We start from the raw sequence: 27,183 nt of genomic DNA, 5'->3' as shown, positions 1-27,183 counted from the left end.
TGTTACACGTGGTTAAATTTGCTACGTTGGTGTGGAAGGAATTCGTCTTTTCAATCAAATCTATATAAAGTTTGATCTAGATACGCCAATCATGCAAGTATAAATACACGGAATATATGAAATGTCAAGGAAACAGACAAACACAATATTATCGTGTGCAAATGAAATTTCGCATCGACGTAAAAATAATGAATAAAGATTGAATATCGTTCTAAACGAGCCATCAAAGGCGACCATTACTACGGTAATTAAATGAAAACTTCCACGTAAAATTGCGCGTTTACTTGTATGTATATTTTATTTGTCAATTAAATTCCTGCTTTGCAGGATGGAAAATTGAGTAAAATTTTAGTAAGTTTATTAACGCTAAATTAAAAAGAAATATAACGTGTACACACGTTATATATAGAAATATATATATTTTATTTGTTTTTTTTTTTTTTTTTTTTTTTTTCAAGAAAAAGTAATCTTTATACTGTTTATCTTTTACATCGAAAGCAGTACGTTTTATTTATATTTTACTTTATTTTCGAAATTGCATATACATTTAATTGTATATTCTATATGATGGAATTTAGCCTGCTTTTCCAATATCGAGCTGAGTTTAATAAGAAGAAGGGACAAGTGGTACACAGCAAATATTAAGCAAGTCAAAATAAAATCTATCGAGACGATATACATATATACGTGCAATGTACATATTTACATTAATGTTTACTTTACGGGTCGATCGTCGTTCTGCGACCGAAAGTTAAGCGTGACAGAAACGCCTGCAGATGTTAACGAACATACGCAACATACGTAAACGGAAAGAGATCCGCGTGTGGATACGATATCGAGAAACAGAGGGAGGAAGAGAGAGGGAGGGAGAGAGAGAGAGAGAGAAAGAGAGACGCACGGACATGTACACAGCATTGATTTGGCTGGAGTCCCTGGCTCGCGATCGGCATGTCATCCGATGCAGTTATGGGATTCATCCGCGGCCGGATTTGGCAGGCCGCGGCCGGATTTCGCGTTGGACACCCGTCACGCCAAATCGTCGGCAGGGGATGAGATTTCGGTGACGAGGGTAGGCGCATCATCGTCGGACGTATCACAGACGATTGTCAACCTGGCCTGGGAAGCCAGGAGGGACGCTGTGCGTCGCAGAGTGTCAAGCCAGGCGTGTATCGACGGATAATTATCGCGCTTCGCGACGACCTTCGACCTTTGCAACGAGAGAGCACCTTTGCCAACACGAACATGTACGCACGCGTACTGCTTCACGCGCAAAATTATCTCGAGCGAGCGCGCGCACACACACGCACCACGCGCGCGCGCGCGCGCGCGCAAGTTGAGCCACGCGAATAGCCGAGGAATACCGGAAGAAGGCTTTGTAACGCTTCACGAACTCACTCGTATCTCACTCGCTCTTCGAGTCTCTCTTACAAATTAGATATCCTTTTATACACGCTCGACGTATGCCTCGTGCATAATTAAACTCATGATAATTAGCTCGTTACAATGGCACGACTAACAAATACACGTCTCACATTATGTGCACCGCGCACCTTTCATCAGAACTGTCATCGAAAGCGAAAACAATTCTTATCGAGATGTTATGCCGTTGAGATACGCGAATGGATTAAGGCTTATATATTGCTTCAGATTAAATCCTCACGCGAGAACGATTCAGGTATGTAATTCACGTGAGTCACGATCCCGCAATTTGTTATCGCGTTTAAATGACGAAACAGAACTTTTACACAATTTTCCTCGACGGCGCTATCCCAACCTTTCGCGATAAATGGTGTCTAGGTTTTTTTTTTTTTTTTTTTTTTTTTTTCCTTTTCCGCAAATCATTATACTTTGTGCGTTAATCTCTTTTCATGACTCTGCAGTTTTTTTCGTATCTCAAAATCCTGAGAAAGAAATCCTCTCCTCCTCTCTTGCTTCTCCAAATACGTGATTTCTGTGTTAATGTTTGGACCTGATTCCCGAGGAAAATAGAAATAAAGTTCTCTTCGAGAATAATCACCTTTCGATCTCGACGATATTTCGCGACTTATTGTTAGATCTCAACCGGCGGAAGCACACTCGGTCGCTTGATTTATATCATGCACCTATTTTTTTCCCTCTCTAATCAATCCTGTGACTCGACGGGATCGCTTTTAAGTAATAGCCGAGAGAGCGCGGTAAAAAGATAATATCGGGCACATTCCAGTAGAGTATGTAAGCCACTAGAAATGCTGATTCACTAAAAGGGAGCTGTATTGTTTTTGCCCTTAGATGGGCCGGCCATTGTCCGGGTAAACCTGTTTGTGCGAAGCATTGCGACAATTAGTGACATCAAGATGGTAAGTATATACGCTAATCAAGCCAAGCCTTTTTGAAAACCTCAAACCGGCCGCAACTCGCCGTTTCTTCTCTTGCCGACGCGGTTAATCCCAATTTCCTCCCTCCCTTCCCCTTTTTTATTTTGTCTCTGTCACTTTGCAAAAATGCAGTAGGCGCAAAAGTAGGTTTAGGCGGTCTTGGTCTCGTAATCGGACAAAGTGTGTGAGAGAGAGGAAGAGAATGAAATCTCACAATCAGAGAGAATGAGAGAGAGAGAGAGAGAGAGAGAGAGAGAGAGGGAGAGAGAGAGAGAGAGAGAGAGAGAGAGAGAGAGAGAGAGAGAGAATCCAGCAGCGACCGGACGACGAAGACGAGCTCGATACCCTTCCTCGGAGAGACCAAAACAGGTCGGCAAAAGCGGTAGCAACAACACACGCAACGTAGTAGAGAGCAGCAACGTAGCAGAGTGCCGGTCAGCAAGCATCTTGCCCTCTTCTCCTCTACCCCCGCTCTTTTGCCCTCTAGAGTTCCATAGTTTCCTCTCTCGCCTCGGCCCACGTTGCTACCCGCCGTCGCTAGCAACGTCTCTTCCCCGGGGGAAGAGAACACTCCGTCCGCACAACCGACCACCATCACCACCGCTACCCTTAACCAAAGCGTCTGAGAAACCCCAACCCACCCTCCCTCTCCCTCCCTCAGAAACTCTAGCACTCTATAGCATAGACGCAGGCATGTGGCATTCCAGCTTATTTGCGTATGTTAGTTACGTCGCATTGGGTACGGACGGACCATCGGACATATACGGACGTGGAGTGGCCGGATGAAAGAACGACACCCGAGTCGCGCGGACGGAGAGATTCGAGGGGTGCGATTACACTCGGACCTCACTCGGTGCCCTATATACAATATAACAGACGGATCGTCCTATTTCGGGTTCGCTTATAACGCGGTCGCTATTAATCCTCGGAGCGCTACGTGCCTCGATCTCTGGGTAACGTAATTACTACGGGAGAGAAGGAGAATTTCTCTCTCGCTCTCTCTTTCTTTCTCTCTTTCTCTTTCTCTTTCTCTCTCTCTCTTTCTCTTTCTTTCTTTCTCTCTCTCTCTCTCTCTCTCTCTCTCTCTCTCTCTCTCTCTTTCTCTCTCCTTCTTAGCCTTTTTTGCCCCAAAGGTAATCTTATTTCTCGTTATTGCGGGGCGGAGCGTTATTGTGAGTTCCGAGTGTAACGCGGAATCCCCGAGACGAGGCGCGCGCTTTCTTTCCAAGAAAGTCCTTCTCTAGAGACACTTGAGGAATGTGCGAAGGGCTGTGCGCGCAGGACGTCGACTCAAGAAGAACACGTCCGTCAGGCTTTTATGTGTCAGGCTCGGGGGGAGAAAAAGAAAAAAAAAAAAAAAAAAAGAAACTTTGAAAAACATGTTTCCTCGCAATGCTCGCAATGGACGCTCAACGCGATTTCGCGGAGGGACGATCGGCCGGCCCGTTGCACTTTGTCGAGACCGCGGAGCGAAACTTGTGTTTCACATAGGTAACGAGATTACACATTATATTACGTCGCCGCTCGGGCACCGGAAGTGCAGGTCGAGAAGTTGCATCGGACGCGTCCCGGCACTCTCGTTCGTTCTACACGAGAGACGAACGTGCGCTGTGCTAGGCTTGCCGTCAGGGAGGCCTCTTTCGTGCGTCCTCTCGTGTAAAACGCACTGCTCGCCCAGATCAAAGAGCGATTTCACGAAGGGACGATCGATCGGTCTGGCCCTTGTACGGAATGCTCCACTTCAATTTCGATGACGGAATCATTGAAGGCGAGCGAATCTTATATTTCATTCGGCGCACGCATATATATTTTTTCGAGGATAAATTTATTAATCTTATTAATTTTTTCTTATTAATAAATTTATTCAAATTCACTGCTATTATTACAGGCGCCAGAGACCGACCGATTGTTTGCTATAAAAGTTTGCAAGTAATGTCGTATATCAAGTAAATAATGAAATTTCAAATCTACCCCGGAACAGCTATACATTTTCGCTTAATTTCTGCAAAAAGCAGAAGTTTCTTACTGTCAAAGTATATATAGATTAGTTGATTTTTTTATGCCAGTTGCTTTGCGACAAGAAAGAATTTATTTTCCGAATTTGGGTGGAATGTTTTCGTCTACCCGAGACTTTTGAAACTTGTACTTATTAAGTAGTTATCGAATAACGCAAGGATTGATATCGCCTGGGGATGATAATCGAAGGAAAAGTTTCGCAAATTGCGAGTTTGGTAGAAAAATTTCTGCAATTAATCGACATGTATTACACGTATATTTAAAAGTATACAAATTATTCTTTGTATTTTATACAATTACAGCTACATTGATAATTGAGTCGTTATAAATAATTTCCGACGCCGATGACAAATACTCATCTTTTTCCAAGTATCTTAAATGTGATTCAATTTCGTTAATCATTAATTTTGTAAATTATTAGGAATTCCATATAATTTTTAGCATCATTCGCAAGATTGAATCATTTCGGATATTCAGAAAAAGACATATAAGCATTCATCATCTGCGTGAAAAATTATTTATTCATCGCTAGCGGATAACATAACATCCATTCAATACGACGATTTTTTTCGAATAAACATTCGTTTTTGTCCCGCGAGGGATTTGAAGAGAATTTTTTCCGCTCGCCGAAAGGGGGAACATGTTTCAGATGATAATTCGGAATTTAAAAATAATTAAAGTGCGTGTGAGTCGGCGCGATATCGACGACGACGACACCCGACCGGACGTCCCGACGAGCACCGCGTGTCCGACGTCTTGTCCTGGTTCATGTAGGGCGGAATGGTACGCAAACACTCTGTATGGCTCAGGACGATACGGCTGGCTCGTTTATGCTGCTACGGACAGATTAAGACTCTTATCGATGATGACGTAACGCACGAGAAGCATGTCGTTGACGTTTAAACGTGACTAAACGCTGATAATGACGCTGCAACGCCGCGAGCCGCTAATCACCCTTCCGATAGCTGTCGATAGCCCGCCGGGCTGTTTCGCTGACTATATACAGCTTCCGATTGGAGTAAGACGCAATCCGGCGATCACTGCGAAATTAGTTTCCATCGATCCCTAGAGACAAGGTGCTTAATAAAATAGGAATAGCGGTCGGATTTGTTAATCACTGTCGCTACGCGATAATTTATAATTTTCATCTATAATCAGGATATATTTCCTTTCTAAAAAAAAAAAAAAAAAAACATGGAAAATCGAATTCCCAGAGTATCCTTTTGTACCGGGAAAAATCAAGAAAATCTCATGGAATTTTATTGAAACTATAGAAATTTTTTTCAACTATAAGCATATACATGTATGTATCTCTGTTTACGTGTTCAATGTCTTGTCAAAAAATTGAATACGCAGTACATATTCTTTATTTTAATTTTTACTGATAAAAATGATAATGGTATGAAAATGTAAAATTTTGACCTTAACAAAAACTATTCAATTTTTTCAATACATTTGTAAATCTATCACTTGAATTAAATTTATATTTTCCTTCGTATGAGTAAAAATGATTAGAAAACGTGTACACAATAAAAAAATTTATTTTCGAAAATTGCATCAAAAGTATCTAGAAGATTAAGGAATTTTCAAGGAATTTTTTTACAAAATTTGAGTAGGCACTCTGATAATTTTGATACTTGAAATTGGCGCGTGTGATTCTCTGAACGAGAACAATTTTCGAGAGATACATTTTCTTATCACAGAGACAGCTTTGTCTTTGTGAAGGGAGATACCTATCTCGAAATCATTTTCTTCAGAAAGACATTTTTCTGCATTCGCGCCAAAGTAAGCTCGATTGTCGACAAGAGCGATATCGAAATGTATTTGTCTAAATACGGATTGCGTGTTACTTGGATTCCCTCCTGTGTATAACGTCCGTCGTGTGTTCGCTTCTTCCACGTGCGCCATGTGACGCCTGGCATCGGTTTCTAATGGCGTCGAATGTCGCGTAACTTGGGGATTGATGCGAAGACGTTTAACGTTATTGTCGATGCGTCGTCGATGCATCGAGTTGCGTCGCCATCCGAAGAGTTAATTAATACACTTTCGAAACTCCTTGAGCTCTGGGATTGCACGTAATACCCGGCGCGATCGCGACTCTACCTCTATCGACGTTAAACGCGCGTCGCATTTTTTTGTGCCTATTATAGTATATATATAAATATTGAAGGAACAGCAGGTGTGCATCTCGCTTCGATGCTAATCGGTCCGTGATGGCGACGTGGAAATTTCTCTTTATAATATCACGGGAGCGCGGACAGGAATGACTCCTGAGGTTCCGAGCGAAGAAAAATCTCTCCGAGACCCATGCGAATATATCTTTTTTCCATTTTTATTATTGTATCTCTGCGTCGCGTACTATTTTCAATTTTTCCGGAGCTGTCGCGTTCTCAGGGTGGGCTGGGGTGGGGTGGGGTGGGCTTTCGCGGAAAGAAGAACGATGATCGAAACGCGCCGTCCGAAGCAAACGAAGTTTCGACTCTCCCCCGCGGCATGAATATTTTCATCGGTTTTGCATCTTTCAATTTCGTTCTGTATTTCCAAAGTTTTGCGAGGTTTTTACACCTTGGGGAATTTTTAAAAGAGAAATCGGCACGCACACACATACATATATAAATATTATATGTACATATCATGAGTACATCGGCCGCTCTGTCGGATCGCAAAGTTCAAGCAGATCCAATCCAGAGATCGGGTTAATTCGACATTGACGTGAGACAGATGATGCGTCGTCAGATGTGTCCCGACTATGTCGACGACGACGCTGACGACGACGACGACGACGACGACGACGACGTCAGGGGCTGTCATCGATTTTTCATCGCGTTTCCGCTTATCCGATCCTTCATATTTTAACCGCTAGATTGTGTGCCGCACAATTTATTTAACTTCCGTTGATCCGTATCTCGTGATTCGCGTCGTTCGTTCGTCCCGCTTGTATCGATCATCCCCGACGCGCCGGTTATTACCTACCTACCTACCTACCTACCCGCCTATCTACCTATCTGGCGACGGATAGCGTCGATTCCGTGCGAATAAACAAGAGACAAGTAACAGGAGAGAGAATTCGTTTCGCGGTATCGCGCGACCGATATTCCGCAAATTCCTCGGAATAACGCTCGCGCATTCCTGTGCGTCATACATTATTTCCATTTATTGGGCGCGATTGTTCGAAGCGACCAATGTGACCGGTTTTCGTCCCTACGTAAAAATCCGATAAATCAAATTAGGGAAACCAACCGCTCGATGAGGCGGCAGCACGAAAATACGACAGCGGGAAAATAGAAGAGGGCCGAGAGAGTCTCGAGAGAAAAGAAATCTGATCTACGTACATGTATCGAGAGATCCATGGATCCCGCTATAAATTCTCGCACGATCCTATAAACTTCACGTTGAGGGGTTAATACGACGTTTTAACGACGGAGAAATTAAATGCAAAAGGACTTTTAACGCGCAAGCAATATATTTCTTTATTACGCTGCGGAAATATATGTGAATTATATGAGAAACGCGATTATGAGCGTGAAACGGTTACTAAAACAGCATGCTTTCCACTTAGAACAAGGTTTATTGGCGCGTTTTAAAATCACGGTGAAACGTTTTCGCTGTATCAGCGAACGTTACGTTTTAATGATGATAAGCGCACTGGAACGCCCGTCGGGTGTTAAAGCCGATTCGTTCGATCGGAGCAAGAAGATGCGACGAATAAATTGAGGAAAAAAAAAAAAAAGTATAAAATGAGATGATGGAAGTGAGACGGAATATGGAACAAATGAATGAAAAATTAAAAAAATAAATTAAATAAAAATAAAATGATATAAAAATGTCGAACAAAATAAGATACGTTTTCGAATAAGATAACATTAAGTACATCTCACAACTCATCGCCAATTGTCGCGCAGGTGGTTGAAGGGGACTCAATTTCTTCATCATACCACACACACGCACACATCTCTATCTCTCGATGTATCTGACTGCTGCTCAGCGATTGATTAATTTTGTTTGTTCTGTTTGCCATGTTAGATGGGCCCGCGGTTGTCCGCGTCAACATATTTGTTCGAAGTATCTCAAAAATAGATGACGTTACCATGGTAAGTTGAAAAAGAATGCAACGCCCCGTGATATCACAGACACACAGACATGTGCCTCCTTTTTTTGTATACCGTACACAAGTACTACATACATACCTATAATGCTGGGTGTTACGTTACCATATGTATTACAATCAGCGCATATTACCTAAGGGAGCTCTCTCTCTCTCTCTCTCTCTCTCTCTCTCTCTCTCTCTCTCTCTCTCTCTCTCTCTCTCTCTCTCTCTCTCTCTTTCTCTCTCTCTCTCTCTCTCTCTCTCTCTCTCTTTCTGTGTACTTGTATACATCGACGTAACGCACGTCGGCGTACAAACGACGACGCGCTAAATGCGTGTGCGTGCGTTCCTCGGATGCCTCGTGCGCTGCGGGGATGTGTAACACGATCACGTACGATGCGAAGACACGACGCACAGGTGATCCCGGGTCGCTGCCGTCGGTGGATAGATGGCCCGACCACGGGATTCGTCCTCGACGAATTTGGGATCGATTTTTCGGCGAAAAAAATCGCGAGTCTCGTTCTCGAGAAAAATCAAGAGAGACTTCCAGATGGCTGCGGATGAATAATCAAAATTCTCCGATTAATTGTTGCATTCGATTGTCGGAACCCGACCGACTCGAGAGACTCGATCGTTATAGATCTGAAGAAGTCGCGAAAAAATTTCGATCCCGAGTTCGCCGGGGACGAATATCTCGATGGGACAATATCCACCGGACAGCGGTGGGAGGAGACACTCGTGTGTGACACACGTTAATTTACTTGTTACCATTAAGTCGCTGTATAGTATCCTCCTAATGCCCTTTTTGATCTCACGATGTATAGACGACACATTTTCAATCTCTCTACTTCTCTCTGTATCTCTCTCTCTCTCTCTCTTATCCTCCTCCGTGCTAAACACCAAAACACCCGTTGCGTATCTCGAGGGCCGCTCTCATGGCTCTTTTGTAACTTCACCTACCGTCATGTTCTCTCACTTTCTCTCTCTCTCTCTCTCTCTCTCTCTCTCTCTCTCTCTCTCTCTCTCTCTCTCTCTCTCTCTCTCTCTCTCTCTCTCTTCTCTCTCTATCTATCTATCTATCTATCTATCTATCTATCTATCTATCTATCTATCTATCTATCTACGTTAAGCAAGTATCTATTCTGTATGTCTATGAATGAGCTGGGACTTACGAATAGCACGACGCTCCTACCGCCTCCGCCCGTCGATATTAAACGCGATACTAAACGCATGACTGGCGAGGACACGCGTTTCTGCACTTTCGCAAAATTCAGATCGCGCGAGAATGAAGGGAGATGACAATGGAATGCGATACTAACTTTTAACTAACATAACTATTATACAAATGCTATTATGCAAGTCATCTTTAAATTATGAAAATAATTTCAAACTGACGTTTGAGTAATTTATTCCGAGAGATGCATACATGCGATTATTTTTCATTTATTATTTAGATAAAAAGAATTTGAAGGATTGCAAAGCGGAATAAATAAATTGGAGCAATTTTGCGTGAAAATTTCCGTAAAAGTTACAAATTTTCATTTTAATGTTTATTGGGGACAAAAACATAATTTTATTACATGTAATATTTTAGTTTTAATTATCAGAAAATATATAATTTTGCTTGGAATTTTATTTTTCTCATTCTCTGGCGCAATCTCAGCTCCCCCGTGACGAATATTACATACGGGATTCCTTCTGTCTTAGCGTCTACTTAGCGTCGTGCTGTGCGTAATTACGAGATTCCATTAGAGTATATAGTATTCGCTCACCCGCTGTTGTGGTAGATGATTTGATGGAGTTTCGTCTCTTTTTGACTTGTTCCGATTATGTTTATTCGCGTTGGGTCTTTAACGCCAAGTATACATATATATATCTACATACCTATACACACGCTGCCTCGCAATACAGCAGACACACATATGTCACACGGTTACACACGTTTCTTGGCGCGTTTTCTCTCTCTCTCTCTCTCTCTCTCTCTCTCTCTCTCTCTCTCTCTCTCTCTCTTATCTACTCTATCATTTTCCCATTTATTTCTGCACACACACACACACGCACGCACGCACACACATACACACACACACACACACTTCTTTTTTTCGTCTTCTCCTTCTCTCTTTTTCTTTTTCGCAATATTATAATGACACACATCGATCACACTATATACATGTATATACGCGCGGGATGTAGAACATATATACAATTTAGAAGACACACATATACATACATACATGTGTACATACATTATCGGATGTACCGACTGATTTACTCATTGATCTTTTTACTGCACCGTGCGATAACACACTCGCTAAGGCATTCTCGTGCTGCTACAATACTCTGCGGTAGTGTGCAACCTTTTTTATCTCATTCTTGGTAATGACTTTTTTTCTTATTGCTAACACAAAAAAAAAAAAAAAAAACAAAAAAAAAAAACGTATCTCTGTATGCTGTACCTGTTAAGCCCATCTATATGAAAATGAAACACACCTCGTGCGATATATTTGTTCGTATGAAACGAACGAACGAACGAAAGGAAATGATCACGGCAAAAGCTTTTCTCGTAATCATTGCGGGAAACCGGAAAGCGCAAGTCACGTTGGCAGTGTAATCACTAGCGCGAAACAACGATTAATGCAATCGGGATTTAATTGCGAGGATCAAATTTTCAAGAGCCGCATCGCTTGCGCGAGCCGCAAGATTTGCATTCAACACACATTTCTCATTTCTCTCTTCGTTAACTCGCGTTGACTATGTATATAGGGATATAGACTTTCCTCTGCCGTTTATCAGAGAAGAGAGTATAGCAGACGTATCGTGAGAGATCAATATGCAAAATGTTAATTAATTAAAATGTCGTAATTATCATTACAATAAATATTCCGTGACTGATAACGTAAAAAAATTTTGTTGCGGCTATTTTTTCATGAGATTTTTCGAGGGTATCCCATCAAGACATCTCGTGGGAAGTTGTTGAAGCCATTCAGCTGTTATTTTTAAACGCACAGGTAGCAGAAAAATAAAGTATCTTTTAATACAAGATATTTGACAGTTTTATTTACAGTTAGATGAAAAACAATCGGAAATATTCTTATCATTGAATAAACCTTTATAAAAATGCCAAATTTTAATGATGTACCTATATTTTTGAACAGTCCGAAATAAGAGAATGATTAGAGAAAAGCGGTGGGTGGCATTTCAAAAGAGATGTTACGTAACGTTGTGTTTCCGAAAGAAACTTGATTTCGATTTCAATTTTAATTAATAATTAAAATTGTCACTTTCATAACCATTTATTAAATGATAAAAATACTTTCCATCTTTAGTCCATATGTAAATAAATCTGCCAACTGTTCTCCACCAGAAGATATTTTACTCTTCCTGTTCTCTACGTGTGTTTAAAAATGACAGCTGATTAATTTAACAACTTCCCATAAGACACCCTATATACCCTATATAGCTTGTGCTTTTTACGCTCGCACACAAACAGCGTCAGGCCAGTGTACTTGCGGAATAATGTCGTAGAACGTGACGTAGGCGAATATCCTCATTTGACGGAAAATAACTTGAGGATTACCCGAGAACAAGAGCGTCTTTCGGCGGAAACATTGGTGGCACGACATTGTGCTGTCGCGGCAACAGCGGGATTAACCGCCAATTGCCAATTGCGACGACGATGACGACGCCGTACGTTGTCGTCGGAGGCAGCGTAATTAGACAAGCCTGGTACCAATCAATTATACGTGGGAGCGACGACGGCGACGAGACGCGAAAGGTGACTTTGTCGCGGTTTTCTCGTTATAGAGTTGCAATTACCAACGTTTTACCAGAGTCGGCGGGTCCCACTTTGAGCCGTTTGTTCGTTTACCCATCGATCCACTGTGATTAACCAACGTTACAGACCGCTATTCAAATATTCACGCGCTAAGTGCGAGAAAAGATGATGACATTTAAGAATTTATCAGACACGACCAAATCTCTCTCTCTCTCTCTCTCTCTCTCTCTCGTGTATCTGCCGTTTGAGTAATTTATTCAGTAGCCGATACTTCGCGTATGCATTATTGAGGATAACAGTTCCATTAGTTCGATCCTCTAAAATACAGACATGCGTCATACATAACGGTAATGCATACATTTATATTTATAGTCTGTGTGAGCTTAAGAAGACCAAAATTCTAATCACTATTGATTTGATGCCAATGTGCGATATACTTGTATCTTTCTTCACGTGTCACTTCAGATTAATCACGAAGGATCTGTGATTTGTATCTCTCTACTTATTGCCATATGGCTTTTTTTTTTCATCAGCGGTACTCGAATGTAAGCGGTATCGCTCGTGAAGCCTGCTTCATCTATACTTGTATCACTTATCGCACGAGATATGGCTGAGGAATAGATGTTAAATACAAGATCACATGATATCACACGAGAGAGAAATAAAGAGAAAGAGAGAGGAAGAGAGAAATTGAAAAAGACACTTTTTAATATAAAATCGCAATAATATACAATATATATATATAGAAGAAAGAATTCATTAGGATCAAAATACACAAATATAAATGCATAACTATTTATTATAATTGTTAAAATAATAGAAAAATCAGAAAAATTGTTGCAACTGTATTACTGAAAACATGTGACGAGTATCATCGAGATGTCTAATACTCTTATAATATTTTATTTCAATAGTTGTTGCGCTGTAAATATTTATATGTCTTTATACATCCCTACGATACAATTGGCTCCTCCGTTATTATCGCGAGGAGATATAGAACTTTGCGACATAGTTGTTTACCATCGTGAGCAACAGCAGAATTATTCTTGGGAGCTTATCGCATTCATTTTAAGTACGTTTAATTGTTTACGCGTTACCAACAGGGACATTAACTTAATTCTCTTAATGCAACTTCAAAGTACCATACTGCGTCTCTTTCCTTACGCTAATTTTGCGCGCGTAATAAATTACAATTTAAGTTTTAAAAGATTATATATAATTCTTAAATACATATTATAGATATTTTCAAGCTCTCGAGAGGAAAAAGAAAAGATGTTGCGGAGAAGAAGAGATTTTTCTCCCACATCATTAATCAAATAGCAGGAAAGAGAAAAGTTAGATCGGGTAAAAGATTGATTCGTTTCTCACATGCTCGAATTCGTGCGAAATGCAGAACAATCGCTCTCCAGCAATCCAGCGATTGTCCCACGATTGAGGGAGAAGCCCCTCACTAGAGCGGCCAATATCCGAGGTCCGCTTATTAGATTACGAACGTTTAATGCAACTGCGATTCGCCGATTAGCGACACAAAACGTTTCCTGATCTGTCCGGCCGTTTAATAAGGACGGGCCGAAAGCGTACTTTGGACGTCACAAGCGTATTTCGCCACCGTTTTCAGCAGATCGCGTACGTACGTTAAAGGAGATTTATTATGAACGATGAAAAATACCGAGGTACACAAATCTGGTCACGAATTTTATCTCTCTTTTATGACAGGGACGGAAATATATATATATATATATATATATGTATATGCAATATATGTAGCCTTTGAACCCGAAATATTTAAAAATCGCGTGAATTTGCGATGCGGGTTTGAGAGAATTTTTGCTTTGATATACGAGCTCCCCCGAGATTGTCACGCGGCGATGCGTTTCTGAAATAAACTTTAATGAACGTTAAATTGATGGACCGCGACTTTTCAACGGTTCGTTTAAAACTGAGCGCGGTGTTTCAACAGTCGATGTTTAGCGGACGTCAACGGAGCGAAAAGAATTGTATTTCAGGGCTTGTCAAAGATTTAACGGACGTTCTGTTAAATCGATATGTTCTTTCTTTCACGAGGATACGTCCATCTTTTTTATACACACATACACACACACACACACACACACACATACAAACATATTTCCATCTACGTTTGATTCACGTGTTTGCTTCATATTTTTTTTTTTTCCTTTTGACTTTTTAATTATCAAACTTCTCTGTCTTTTCTTATCGATGGACATTATTCCAACATCTTGGAACGCTGACGAACATTTTGCGATCCGTGAGTGAGAAAAAGCAAATGTATTTTTTATAAAAAATATATAAGCTTTTAGAGAAATTGTATTGAGTTGAACAATGTTAAGCGGCAGATTAAGAGGCACACACATACACACATAGGCATGATATAAATTTCTATAACAGATATAAAGGCGATATAAAGATAAAACTTACATTTACGCAATACATATATATGCGCGCGGAAATGCAAAAGAATTCTATTGACGTTTTCGCCTATTATATTGTATTCTTCGTAATATTGATGAAATCACTCTCTCAATCGTGCCTGCTGAAATATTACCAAAGTACTACTAATAGTACGTTTTCCATTATGTAGAGAGAGGTATTCTGTTGCCAGGCACACACGAGCAATGTCGTTTTAGAATTTTGCGATCGAGGACACGTGGCAGATTAAGAGTGTCGATTCTAAACGAGAAACGGTATTATTAATTCGCGCACACAGTCGCGGATTAATTCGCTCTTGAGCGAAATCAAGTCGTCAATTATCGATTATTATTTCATCATGAAACATGAGAATGGCAATGGGATTCTAGGATCCTCTCTTAGATGTTCCCCGTGCCGAGGAAGACGATGACGAGGACGATCGGCGAGGACGTTATCTCGCGCGTCCGAGAGAGCAGCGTCCACGAGAGAAGCGAAAGATGCGAAGTCGCAACAATCTGGCCCTTCAATCCGACCTTTCTGTGTTAATTAAAGGTCGACCCTCTAGAGACATCTGGTCGAATACGTTACGGAGGGCGGGAACGAACGGTCGTGGAGAGGGCGTACAAAAGAAGGGAACAATGGACCCTATCGATCATCAACCCTCAAAATCCGCAATAGAACGCATTTTTCCCCCAATGTTTATGCGACTCATCGAATATGGAATTTTCAAGATTTTTTTTTAGCCATCTTGAATACAAAGTCTCTATCATCTTAACTTCACATTTTTTTTTTTTTTTTTACAAAACGTGGCTCTTTTTATTCCGAATTTTATTATTCCCTTTTACTTTACTTCGCTTATATATTTTCTCTCTTTCGTATCTTTAACGAAATATTTGAGACATTTTGTCGTTTGCCTTCTTTTAAGATTCAGCCAACCGGTTAGGTGCGTTTATCGCTTGCCAAACTGTGATATTAGACACAAAGCGACAGTTCAGGCATTTTGCACATTCTTGTATCACGCGTAAAACGTCCAACATCGATTTTCTTCTCCTTACTTATATTCTTACGGGATTATTTACACTTGGCGAAGCGCGTGGATCAATAATCGTCGCTTTTTAGCGTTGAATATTATCCCGTCTTTGCCGATAGAATACTTTCGTAAGAGACACCGTACGCAGAATATTGTTATCATCCGCAAGTCTCTGAGTTGATCCGTACTAGCTTACAAGAATTTTTCTTTCTCCCGTAAATGCGTAGTTATTGCCGCTAAGTAACTTGCGTGAGATATTAATTAATTGGACTGATATCGTGCTGTGAGAAAAAAAAAATACCCACGTTCGTTAAATCGCTGCAGTTGCCTATAGCTCGCCCCATCGCATCACACCCCCCATGTCATTTAAACGTCGTGACGCGTTTATTTAAAATTTTATATATCGATCTCACACACGCGATCTCTCTGGCATATATATCCAAAGCTCATCTCCAAGCTCTTTTACGCTTTTTACACGTCACATATTGAATCGCGTAACGAGATATCACCATGTGCGTCCTGTGCCTCGCGGCAAGATAATGGAAGGTCAGAAGAGTGTGTGTTTCGCACAAATTGATTAAAAATTGATTTTCAAATGGAGCAGATTCGAACGTATTATGTGTAAAAAAAAAAAAAAAAAAAAAAAAATTGATTCATCCGTTCATCGGCGGTACAAATCTATTATACATTAGGAAAACACTATCGGTAATTTGATCCGATGATAAGAGTTTATCGAACACGAGTGGAACGGAGAGTTTTATCATGATTTTATCACGGGGCACAGAAGCACGTGATAATGTTCTGTCATTCGTCTATTATATTCTCGCTCGGATGTGGATCGGCGGAAGCATCATTCCAGGCGACGCTTCGATCCATTATGTATGCGTTCGAGAATCAAAGAATCATCTTATCATCCGGTCACGCTCCTCCCGATCATCTCCATCCCCCCCCCCCACCCTCTCATTCATCGATGATCTCCCCCTACTCTCACACCGCAAAACCGTATTATTCCAGTCAATCAAATGAAAGCGAAAGCGAATTAGCAAAGCAAAAATAAAAAAAATAGAAATAAAAAAAAAAAGAAAGAAAATAAAGCAAGCAATTTTCGGTTCTCGGCGACCGATTTAATTAATCGATTTCTTTTGTTCTTCTGTTCCCCGGTCGACGTGTTAGATGGCCCGACAAATGTGAAGGTCAACATCTTTCTACGCTCTATCAGCAAAATAGATGATTATAATATGGTGAGTGCAATATACAAGTAATCATCAACAAGGCCTAACAGTCTGTATATCCTCACATATTGTGTACCAACTATATTAACGTCACGTGTATATGATGCCGTAAGATTTGCACTTCTCTGTACTTGTATCTGTATTACGTGTATATGTATACGTATATATATGTATATCTGCATATATATATATATGTATATATAAATCTCGTGGCTTCGCGCGCGTCTCTGCACACATGTATACATATACATATATGCATACTCACGTGTGTCGCGCTGACAGTGGATATGTGCTAAAGTCGCACTTCCGTTGATTTTTCTCAATGTCGTTAACTGTCATGTTACGTCTATATACATACGTATGATACAGGATGTTACCGGATTTACCGCTGCTCTCATTGATGCCCACGGAGTTTTTGTACAATTTAGGAGTCGGTCTTTCCTGAAAATAAATCGAGATATTTATGTAAATTATATAAATTTTATAATGCCTGCGATCGAGGATATTGGATTTAGACTTGCACATAAAAATAATCGTCTATTATTTTGACCAAAAACTCGATCGCATCTTTAACCCCTTAAATATAAATATGGCGTTAAAGAGATTGACAAAGGGATAAAAAATTGTTGCGAAGGAAAAATCGACTTCGAAATTGGTCAAAGAATTCGCAGCTGCAAGGCGGGCGCGGTGAAACCGTCGCATCCGAATGTACAATCGACGCTCTGTCACATACTGATTGTACGAACGTTCGATTGACTGTACGTTGCAACCACGTCTTGTGCCTTGTTGGAACTTTTGCTAGAGAGAGACTGACTGACGTGCCCGCGAAAAAAAGAGACGCGGCGAAATGGCAAATCGGAAAAAGAAAACGCGGGCACGCGTTCGCAATGCAAATCAAAATACGTTTCGAGACACGTTGCAGGGCCTCAGGTTTGCTCGCCGAACGAACGAGAGGATAGCAAACTCACATATATGCTACTACACTGAAAGAAAAAAAAAAAAAAAGGAAAAAAAAAATAAAGACGCAGTCTCTGTCTCGTCGATTGCAAATGATGCAACGTGATTGTCTTATATTTGATCGCTCGTGGTGAAAAATAAATCTTGCAAACGCGCACAATTCTCTCTCTTCATGAGACCGAGTGTCCTTAGAATTCTGCGTTGGAAGTGCGTAAAGAAATTATAATATGAAAGTGAAGCTCGGAAATGGCGCGAGAATGGAGGGCGCGACCTTTATTCTTGAGAAAGCGATAAAACCTTTTTTTTTTTAGAGCAAGATTTATGTTATTATAATTTAACGGAGGGATTATATAAATATGAATGATTAATTTCACAGATAACGTTTTCGCGCGACTTGACGCGTTACATACGTATGAAAGCTTTTCCGTGATAAGGGTCACACCATTCTCACTCCTCTGTCGATTCACTTTGATACCTGCCAAACACAGTTTTGGGAGGAAGCTGTCATGGATGACACTCCGCTGCGATTCAATCATCAATTTTCCTGCCTCACCGGCCGTCATACGAAACCTGTCGGATAATTGGCCAGTATTCTGCCTCGACGATTCAGAGACTCGTTAACGCTTGCACCAGTATCATACGACAGATACTTGTTCACATATGCATATATATCCTTCTCCCTACCTCGTTCGGACATCATGCGCTCTCGTAATCATTAATCGAAAATATGTAAATATATTCATTCGGTTCAATTTTAGGCCCTGCAAGAATTCCGCTCCTTTCTGTCTTCGTCTTCTCCTACTTCTACAATATATCTTTCTATCTTTCTCGCTGTCTCCTCTTTCATTCTGTATCACGCTCTCATAAGTACGCGAGCACGTTCGGTATCGCTTATCCTGACAAATATTTGTTGACTGAACGAACGTATCGTCGAACATTGAAGCGGACTTTAAAGGATGGGAATGAAATTCGCGTGATGTGGGAATGATGTCGCATGTTAGAGCTCTATTGCGAGCAAATATATTAAAGATGATGGTAACGGTGAAACAATTTGTTTTCAAGCGCGTTGAAAACGAGAACGAAAATTTATAACACCCGTTCTCCGTAAAAGAGCACACGAAGAAGAAACGTATTGCGTCATTTAGGCGAAACCAAATTCGACACGTGAGGCTGCTCATCGGTGAGAGAAACGGACGAATCGCCGAGCGAGCTGATTGGCAATATTGACCTCAAATTTTTTGGCGAACCCTCTATGACCTAATCAAATTTTCAAATAATAGCCGATCGAAGGTATAGCTTTAATGATTGGCGTATAAAAATAATAATTGTTTCTGCATAAAATAATATCGTAAAATTAAACATGAAATTTAAAACATATTTTTCACTCGCAATTATTTTTTTTTTATCCTATATTCATTTATCAATAATTAATTTTTCATTGCATAATTCAGGTTAAGCACATCCACGATTACATCAACTATAAAATTATACATTATAGTAATGTGAAGGAAATAAATACATTTGAACTTTTAATATCGGCTAACAAATATTATGCTGCTCTTTTATGCTCGGCTAATGTGTTAAAGAAGTAAAAATAATAAAGATAATACGGTTTATAGAGGGTTTTGCGAGGGTACTTTTCGCGACGCGCGCTATCCCATTATCCCATTGCCATCAGGACAATTGCCGGAACAACAAGGACGACGATGTGTACTTTTTCGTCGACTCAAACGATCCATTTTGCACGTGAGAGATCGAGACTCGACTCGAGACCAATTAGCCTTTCGTCGCTTCGCGTAATCGAGTTGTGCTCCTTTTCGCACCGAGCAGTCTGTGTATTCCAGACACATTAAAAATATCCCGTGCGATTTTCCGGGGACACAGTAACTATCGCCATTTCCGCGAGGATCAAAAGAGGAAGAAAAAAAAAAAAAAAAAAAAAAAGGAAACAGGAAGCTACGCCAAATGGTCGGCAAACATATTGCCTTTGCGCGTAACTCGAGAATTTCGCCCAACGGCTACCTATCTGGAGCAACGGCTTTGCTAGAGGTAAGAGCCAATGAAAAATTACGAGCCCCAGCTGTTACGCGCGTATAACAGTGTTTACGGTGCAACAGAATCAGGAATTCGTTGTGCGTCTCGCCGTAATATCAAATCTTATGGGCGAGGATCGTTGGACGTAAATTCGAGAGCTGCGGTTACCTTTTTTTCTTTCTTTCTTTTTTTTTTTTTTTTTTTTTTTTTTTTAATATAGAACACTAAAATAATTTTTGTGGATGCTTTGCACTTGTTCTTGTATAGCGTAAAACTGAGATATTCATTGTATGTAGATTTTTGTACGCCACGAATTTGTATGAAGCCCTCCCACTCGCTTGATATATATTATATATATATATATATATATATATGTATATATATATATATATATATATATCTCACTTATTGATATTATAATTTTACGTCATCGTCGGGTGTAGATCTACTCGATGATACGGACTACTCGATTCACGTAATGAAATAACGCAGATATTTTTAAGAAAATTTGACAGGAGCTATAAAAGGTGTACAAATTCTCCACATCGCATTTTTATTTCGTTTCCATGTGTGCTTTACGATCCGAATGGTTAGTAGTTTTCCGAAAAAGACGCGGGTTTCAGATTACTATAAAAAATATATTGCAGCAATACTGCGATGATCCCGGCAATGATCGGAATGCTCATTTTAGATTTCATTCTCGACTTTTATTAAAATTGAATGTCAAAAAGTTTCGCCGTATCAGTGGCGATTTATTATTTCCATTGACATAGAGCTCTATTCAAGCTCTCTTCATAGTTATATTTATTCGATAGAACAACATGATTTCTCGTATTTTGCATATTCCGTTGACTATGCACGAGAGACATAGAGTACATACATGTATATATGTACAACGTCGTTTTATGAGCACTATTTTTTTTTTTTTTTTTTTTATACGAACAAAAGCGACAATCGTTTTTACCTCGAAAAAAAAAATAAAATAAAATAAAAAATGTGTGAAAACGCATCTCGCGATCGTGATAACACCGTTTTACAGTTCCAAGGATAGCTCGTCGTGTTAGCACGGGAAGGATAAGTACCTTGAAGTACAAACCGGCATCTCGAACGGGGTTTAACATGTTCCTCTGTAAGTGATGTATCAATAGAAAATAAAGAGCGACGCGTTGTGTGCGAAAACGAACGGAAGCTCGTCGAGAAGAAGGTGGTCGATGGATTCTCGTTTGGCGGCAAGGTTTCCTCAATTTTTTTTCAGAAACTTACCACCGATATTAAATACATGCAAATACGAATGAGTACGACCGGCCCACTAGTCGCTGAAAGAAATTAACGACGGAACGAAACCGGAAACGTTATTGGACGAGTTGGCAGGAGAAAAGCGGAGAAGAACGAAAGCGCGCACACACGCACACACACACACGCACATACATATATATATATATATATATATATATATATATATACACACATACATACACGCACGCACTCGCCCACGAACGTCAAGTCGCTCTCGGAGCGAAAACTAGCACCACGACAGCCGGTAGAGAAAAGAGGTGGAAAAGAAGGGCCAGTGGAAAACAGAGTCTAATGTTTTCACATTAAAAAAACACCGTAGAAACACCGAGAAACTGCACTGCACGAAGGATACAAATTGGCGGTTTGTAGGTCGAGAAAAAACAAAAAGCGAGAAAGGAAAATAAAGAGGAAAATAAAAAGGAAACACACATATATATATATATATATATATATATATATATATATATATATATATGTGTGTGTGTATATATGTATACGTGTATATATATATATATGTACATATATATATATATATATATATATATATATACATATATATGTACATGTATGGGGAAGCGCGCACTCCCTTTTATACCCCCTCTGAAATAGGAAACAGGGCACGGGACTTCGTCGTCATCGGGGCAGGAACGATCGCAGGCGAGCCGGGGAAACACGAGACACCGTGAGCCAAACTGCATGAGTTTCTCTCTCTCTTTACCGCTTTAAACAGATTGCGTTGTAGTTGATGCCCGTGACATTTCTGGCGTTTGATCTGATTACGATATCCGGTAGGTCCTCCTCTCGGTGTTTCGCTTTTGCATGGCTCTTACCCACAGCCTGTTCCTCCCCTTTCCTCCCCCTGACCTCTCCTCACCCCTCCTTCGTTTTGGCTGTGCGATGTATTGGAGTATATATATATATATATATATATATATATTTTTAACGTCAGATCGGCCGTCCCTTGACGTACGTTTTTGATGTCGATGCTTGTACGCCTTTCGAAATCGCATGATCGCTTTCTGACACGGAAAAGCGTCCCCGGATGTTGGTTTTGATAATGCATTAACGAGAGGATTTTCGTTTCTCTTCCCGGGACGCTCGTTCCATCTTCTACCTATGATACACATTTCTCGACACATATATGTAGTATCGGTCGACAGATAATCGTCACGGATCAACACGTGTACGTATGTTGTAATCAAGTCGATAAAATGACGTCATTCTACCTAGATGTGCCGGTTTGATCTGTGACGAGTCAATTTCGATCGACGATTGCAAGGGAGATTAATCTAAGCAGATGTGGATCGACGAATATTATTAGCCTCGTCAATTTTTAATCGTAGATTAAAATCATGTAGAATCCTTTTGACAGAAAAATGACCTGAATAATAGTTTATTTTTTTTATTCTGCTAAAATTACACGACGAGCATAAATACGTAACACGGTATCTCGATTACAACCTAATAATAAGTTGAAGAGAGGAAGGATGCAAAAATTATATTTATTACAAAAACAGATCATATCAGAATATTCGCTCTAAGAATATCCTTTTACTTGCAATATAATTTATTATCCATATCTGTATCAACGATCATTATTTCACGGTAAAAATAGATCGACGATTAATTTGACGTTGCAAATAAAAATACTTTATATATATATACAGAGATGGAAAGAAATTATCTTTTGCCACGAAATGCGCGAATAATCTTTTGCAAGAGTGCGAGAGTATATTTTTACCGAATCTTTAGAAAGGAAAGAATGTACGTGATTTATATATGGCAAATAAATTTTCATTTATTCGACTTTATCAAGTTTCTCCCAGTCGAGTCGAGGTATTACCGTTGGATACACCGGGGAGAATCCGCCTTTCTGAGAATAATAATTATTGGATTAAAAATAAAATTGTAATTATCGTGGTCTCTTCGTGAAATGCAAAGCCATCATTTGCATAAGGCTATTTTCTTCTTTCGTTACGATGACTATAGACTGCCATTATTATAAATGCTATCTGATTCGAGATTCTGGCGATTTAGACTTTTGCCGCTTTTCATTTCTCGCACGTTGGTTCTTTTCTTTTCTTTTTTTTTTTTTTTTTTTTTTTTTTTTTTTCCTTTTTTTTCACTTTACGAAACTTTATAATTGGGAAAACTATCGCTCGCGGGTGTCGAAGAAGAAAAGGAAACAACAACTCGCCGCCATCTCACGCGGGATTCTGTTTAATCGCAATTTTTCTTCTTTCTCTCTAGGAATACTCCGTACAATTAACATTTCGGGAACAATGGTTGGATGAGAGATTACGGTTTAATGACTTTGGAGGTATGTAAATTTTTAAAATAATATTTTATATTTTTATGCTTGCAATTAATCTGTTAATTTTTCTCTCGCGAGATATTTTCACTATTGATATTTTAACGCTAATAATAAAGATTACATACGCGATGAAATGGGACCGACAGTTATGCAATGTGCGTATACAATGTTCCGCTAAAAGAATATCGTATAAACTGCAGGAATATATATAAAACAGAATTTTAAATGTTGAATATATTCTCTCTAAACGTTTTACGATGGAAAAATTAAAAAGAGCTCGACCAAAATCTCATTCACCTTTCATTCGGACAAATGTCAAAGTATCTTTACGCGCACGCGCGCGCACGCAATAACGTCATATAATAGAGTGTATATATATATATATATATATGTATATATGCGAGAATCACCGTACATAAAGGGCATTTATATTATACTTTTTTCCATATCACGTAAAGGGCGAGTCATAACATTTTATTCTCACGAGCAACGGTCGTTACGCAAATTTAACAGTACCCACCTAGTTTATCTTTTCTCTTTCCTAAATTGCCGTTCGCGCGTTTTTTATGTGTTTACCGCCAGCTGTATGTTAACGAGCGACGCACACCAAATTGTACGCCGATTTTTCATGGAATAAAAATCGACTGTCCGTTGCAGGTCGACTTAAATATTTAACCCTTACGGAGGCGTCCAGGGTTTGGATGCCGGATCTGTTTTTTTCGAACGAGAAGGAGGGTCATTTCCACAACATCATTATGCCCAACGTATACATACGAATTTTTCCAAACGGCTCGGTTCTTTACAGCATACGGTGAGCATAACGCGCATGTCGCAACAGTCAATTTAATCATCATCGAGATGACGTTATTTTGAATTTATTTTAATAATTTTATTTTTATATTTTATTTTTAAGAGATCGATGAAAAGCGCTTTTTTTTTGTAAACATTTCACGCAGAGTTTTTTCGACCAACATTTAAATCACGCCGCTTCGATATAAACCAGAATACATTATCCGTGTCGCGCGCGTTTCATTCTCCGTATAATTGAATATTGTGAAATTCGCTTCGTTAATGTACACACCGTAGAGATTTATCTTGTGTACCGTGCGCGCATGACAATCAAACACGTATACGTGTTCTCGTTATATCGCGAATTGGATTCTTTTTTCCCTTCACACCATAATATTATAAATAAATCTGTTTTGTTCTGGCGCTTGACAGGATATCCTTGACGCTCTCCTGTCCCATGAATCTGAAACTGTATCCCCTGGATCGACAAGTTTGCTCACTTCGTATGGCTAGTTGTAAGTAACTTGCGCAGGCAATTAACATTACACGCGCAATTAATATTGTCTCGTTGCCGAGAAAAAATAATCATATATTTTCGCCCCCTCCCTCTTTCAACGATAGACGGATGGACGACGAACGACTTGGTCTTTCTCTGGAAGGAAGGTGATCCCGTTCAAGTGGTCAAGAATTTACACCTACCCAGGTTCACCCTGGAGAAATTCCTCACGGATTACTGTAATAGTAAAACGAACACCGGTACGTAGAATCACTATTGCATTCAGAATACACTAGAAAAACTGACATAATCTGACGTGATTATTGGATGGAAAAAAAAAAAAAAAAAAAAAAAAAAAAAAAACAGGAGAGTACAGTTGCTTGAAAGTGGACCTGCTATTCAAGAGGGAATTCAGCTACTATCTTATCCAAATCTACATCCCGTGCTGCATGCTCGTTATCGTGTCCTGGGTGTCTTTCTGGCTGGATCAGAGCGCCGTGCCTGCCCGGGTGTCACTAGGTACAAATTATCACAGCTAATCTATAAACGCGCAGCGAACGTGTCGAGGCATGTTATCGGATAACCCAGAACTTTGATTGCTCATTTACATATTTATTGGCGGCTCTTTGGCAATAACAAAAGTATAGAATTACAAAAGTTGTCGGACGCAATATTGTTAACGAGAAATGAAACATAACATTATTGCGAGACAGAGATTAAAGTAGACTGCCGAAAGAGTTTAAATTTGTGCGCAGAAAAATTTTAAATAAAAATGGAAATTGGTAGACTACGCGAGCGATCAATGTAATAATTAATAATTTTGAAAAAAAAAAAAAAAAAAGAACAAACTTGTATAACGTGTGTTGTATAATTTCCAAATACTTTTTTTTTATTGCGATTCTTCTCGTCCTCTTTTCTTCTCTGAAGAGAAATCTGCTTACCTTGTCCTCCAGGCGTTACGACACTGCTGACGATGGCCACGCAGACATCAGGGATAAACGCCTCACTGCCACCGGTCTCTTATACCAAGGCCATTGACGTTTGGACGGGGGTGTGTTTGACCTTTGTGTTTGGCGCTCTACTCGAATTCGCGTTGGTCAACTACGCGTCGCGTAGCGATATGCACAGCGACAACATAAAGAAGCAATTCCCGCCGAGCGAGATGGAACATTCGTCGTCGATCGACCCATCCTCAGAGCTGCTCGAGCCGGACGGATCCGCCAACTTTGCCATGGTCAGTATGCCAAGAACAGAGATATATGCGATACGTTTCTCGAGATTCCGGACACGCTCGGGATGCTTTATAGAGATGGTCGTCGTGCTTTTACGAGAACTTCTATTTCGATCGAACGTGCCTCTGTTGGAATTTTATTCAATTTGTTCGTTGCAAGAAAAAATGTATATAATTGAAAATTCGGAATAAAAGCGATAATAATTTAAAGCGAGCAACATTTCTAAATAAAAGAAAATTTAGAAATGTTGCTCGCTTTAAATTATTTGTAATTTGCGATGAAATTTTGAACAATATATGTCGAAAATAATTATATATATATATAATTTTAAGATATTATGAAATTTTGTATCGCGTAATATTTGACAAGATAAAATATAGATATATATATATATATATATATATATATATATATATATATATATATATATATAAAGAATACGTATCTCAAGAGATGTAAGTACACGTATATTAGAAAATGCTGTCCATAAAATTATAAATAGATTTCAGTCTTGAATTTTGTCGCGAGTTGGATCGTCTAAAGTAGACTTTGAGATCTGAATTTTTCACATGTCAAGTTTGTTCTCAAACATTTCCACATTTAAAATTCTAAAAGAATCCAAAATTCTAGAAGATCGAAATAAGATTACAGAATTACTTTCTTTTATACGGTAAAGTGAAGAGAATGAAAATTGCTTGAAATAAGAAATGCAGGAAAAAGGAGTGCGAGTAACTAATGGATCAACATCACCCGAATTCTTCCAGAAGCCTCTGGTCCGACACCCGGAGGATTCGATGGATAAATTGCGGCAGTGCGAAATACATATGCAACCACGCAAAAAAAACTGCTGCAGGTCGTGGCTGTCCAAGTTCCCGACGAGGTCCAAGCGCATCGACGTAATCTCACGGATTTTCTTCCCAATCGTATTCGCTTTCTTCAACCTCGCGTACTGGTCCACGTACCTATTTCGGGAGGAGGAGGAGGGCGAATAAATCACGAGGAGGAGGCGCTCGGATCAACAAGGGAAGTGGCTCGCGGCCATCCTCAGCAACAACAGTTTCAACAGACACGACCGCCGCAACAACGTTCGCGTCCTCGTAATCGACAACCGTATAACCACCCTCAAAATCATCAGCATCAT

General features: G+C 39.8%; 1 protein-coding gene across 24 annotated transcripts in view; it reads left to right on the top strand.

Moving 5' to 3' along the window:
• Gluclalpha (glycine receptor alpha 1) overlaps window positions 1–27,183 on the top strand; it is a 78,574-nt gene that overhangs the window by 45,285 nt on the left and 6,106 nt on the right. For 6 of the 24 annotated variants that reach the window (XM_072905468.1, XM_072905486.1, XM_072905484.1 and 3 more), the window contains exons 4-11: window positions 21,821–21,893; window positions 23,462–23,531; window positions 24,183–24,336; window positions 24,747–24,829; window positions 24,936–25,070; window positions 25,177–25,329; window positions 25,764–26,044; window positions 26,807–27,170. In XM_072905468.1, the coding sequence (XP_072761569.1) occupies window positions 21,821–21,893; window positions 23,462–23,531; window positions 24,183–24,336; window positions 24,747–24,829; window positions 24,936–25,070; window positions 25,177–25,329; window positions 25,764–26,044; window positions 26,807–27,034 (1,177 nt within the window). In that variant the 3' untranslated portion in view covers window positions 27,035–27,170. The other 18 variants (XM_072905482.1, XM_072905478.1, XM_072905480.1 and 15 more) reach the window with 13 other exon arrangements.

This window comes from Anoplolepis gracilipes, chromosome 14 (genome assembly GCF_047496725.1).
Source record: "Anoplolepis gracilipes chromosome 14, ASM4749672v1, whole genome shotgun sequence".
NCBI lineage: Eukaryota > Metazoa > Arthropoda > Insecta > Hymenoptera > Formicidae > Anoplolepis > Anoplolepis gracilipes.
The sequence above is the reverse complement of the archived record's forward strand: the minus strand, read 5'-3'. Positions and strand labels throughout refer to the sequence as shown.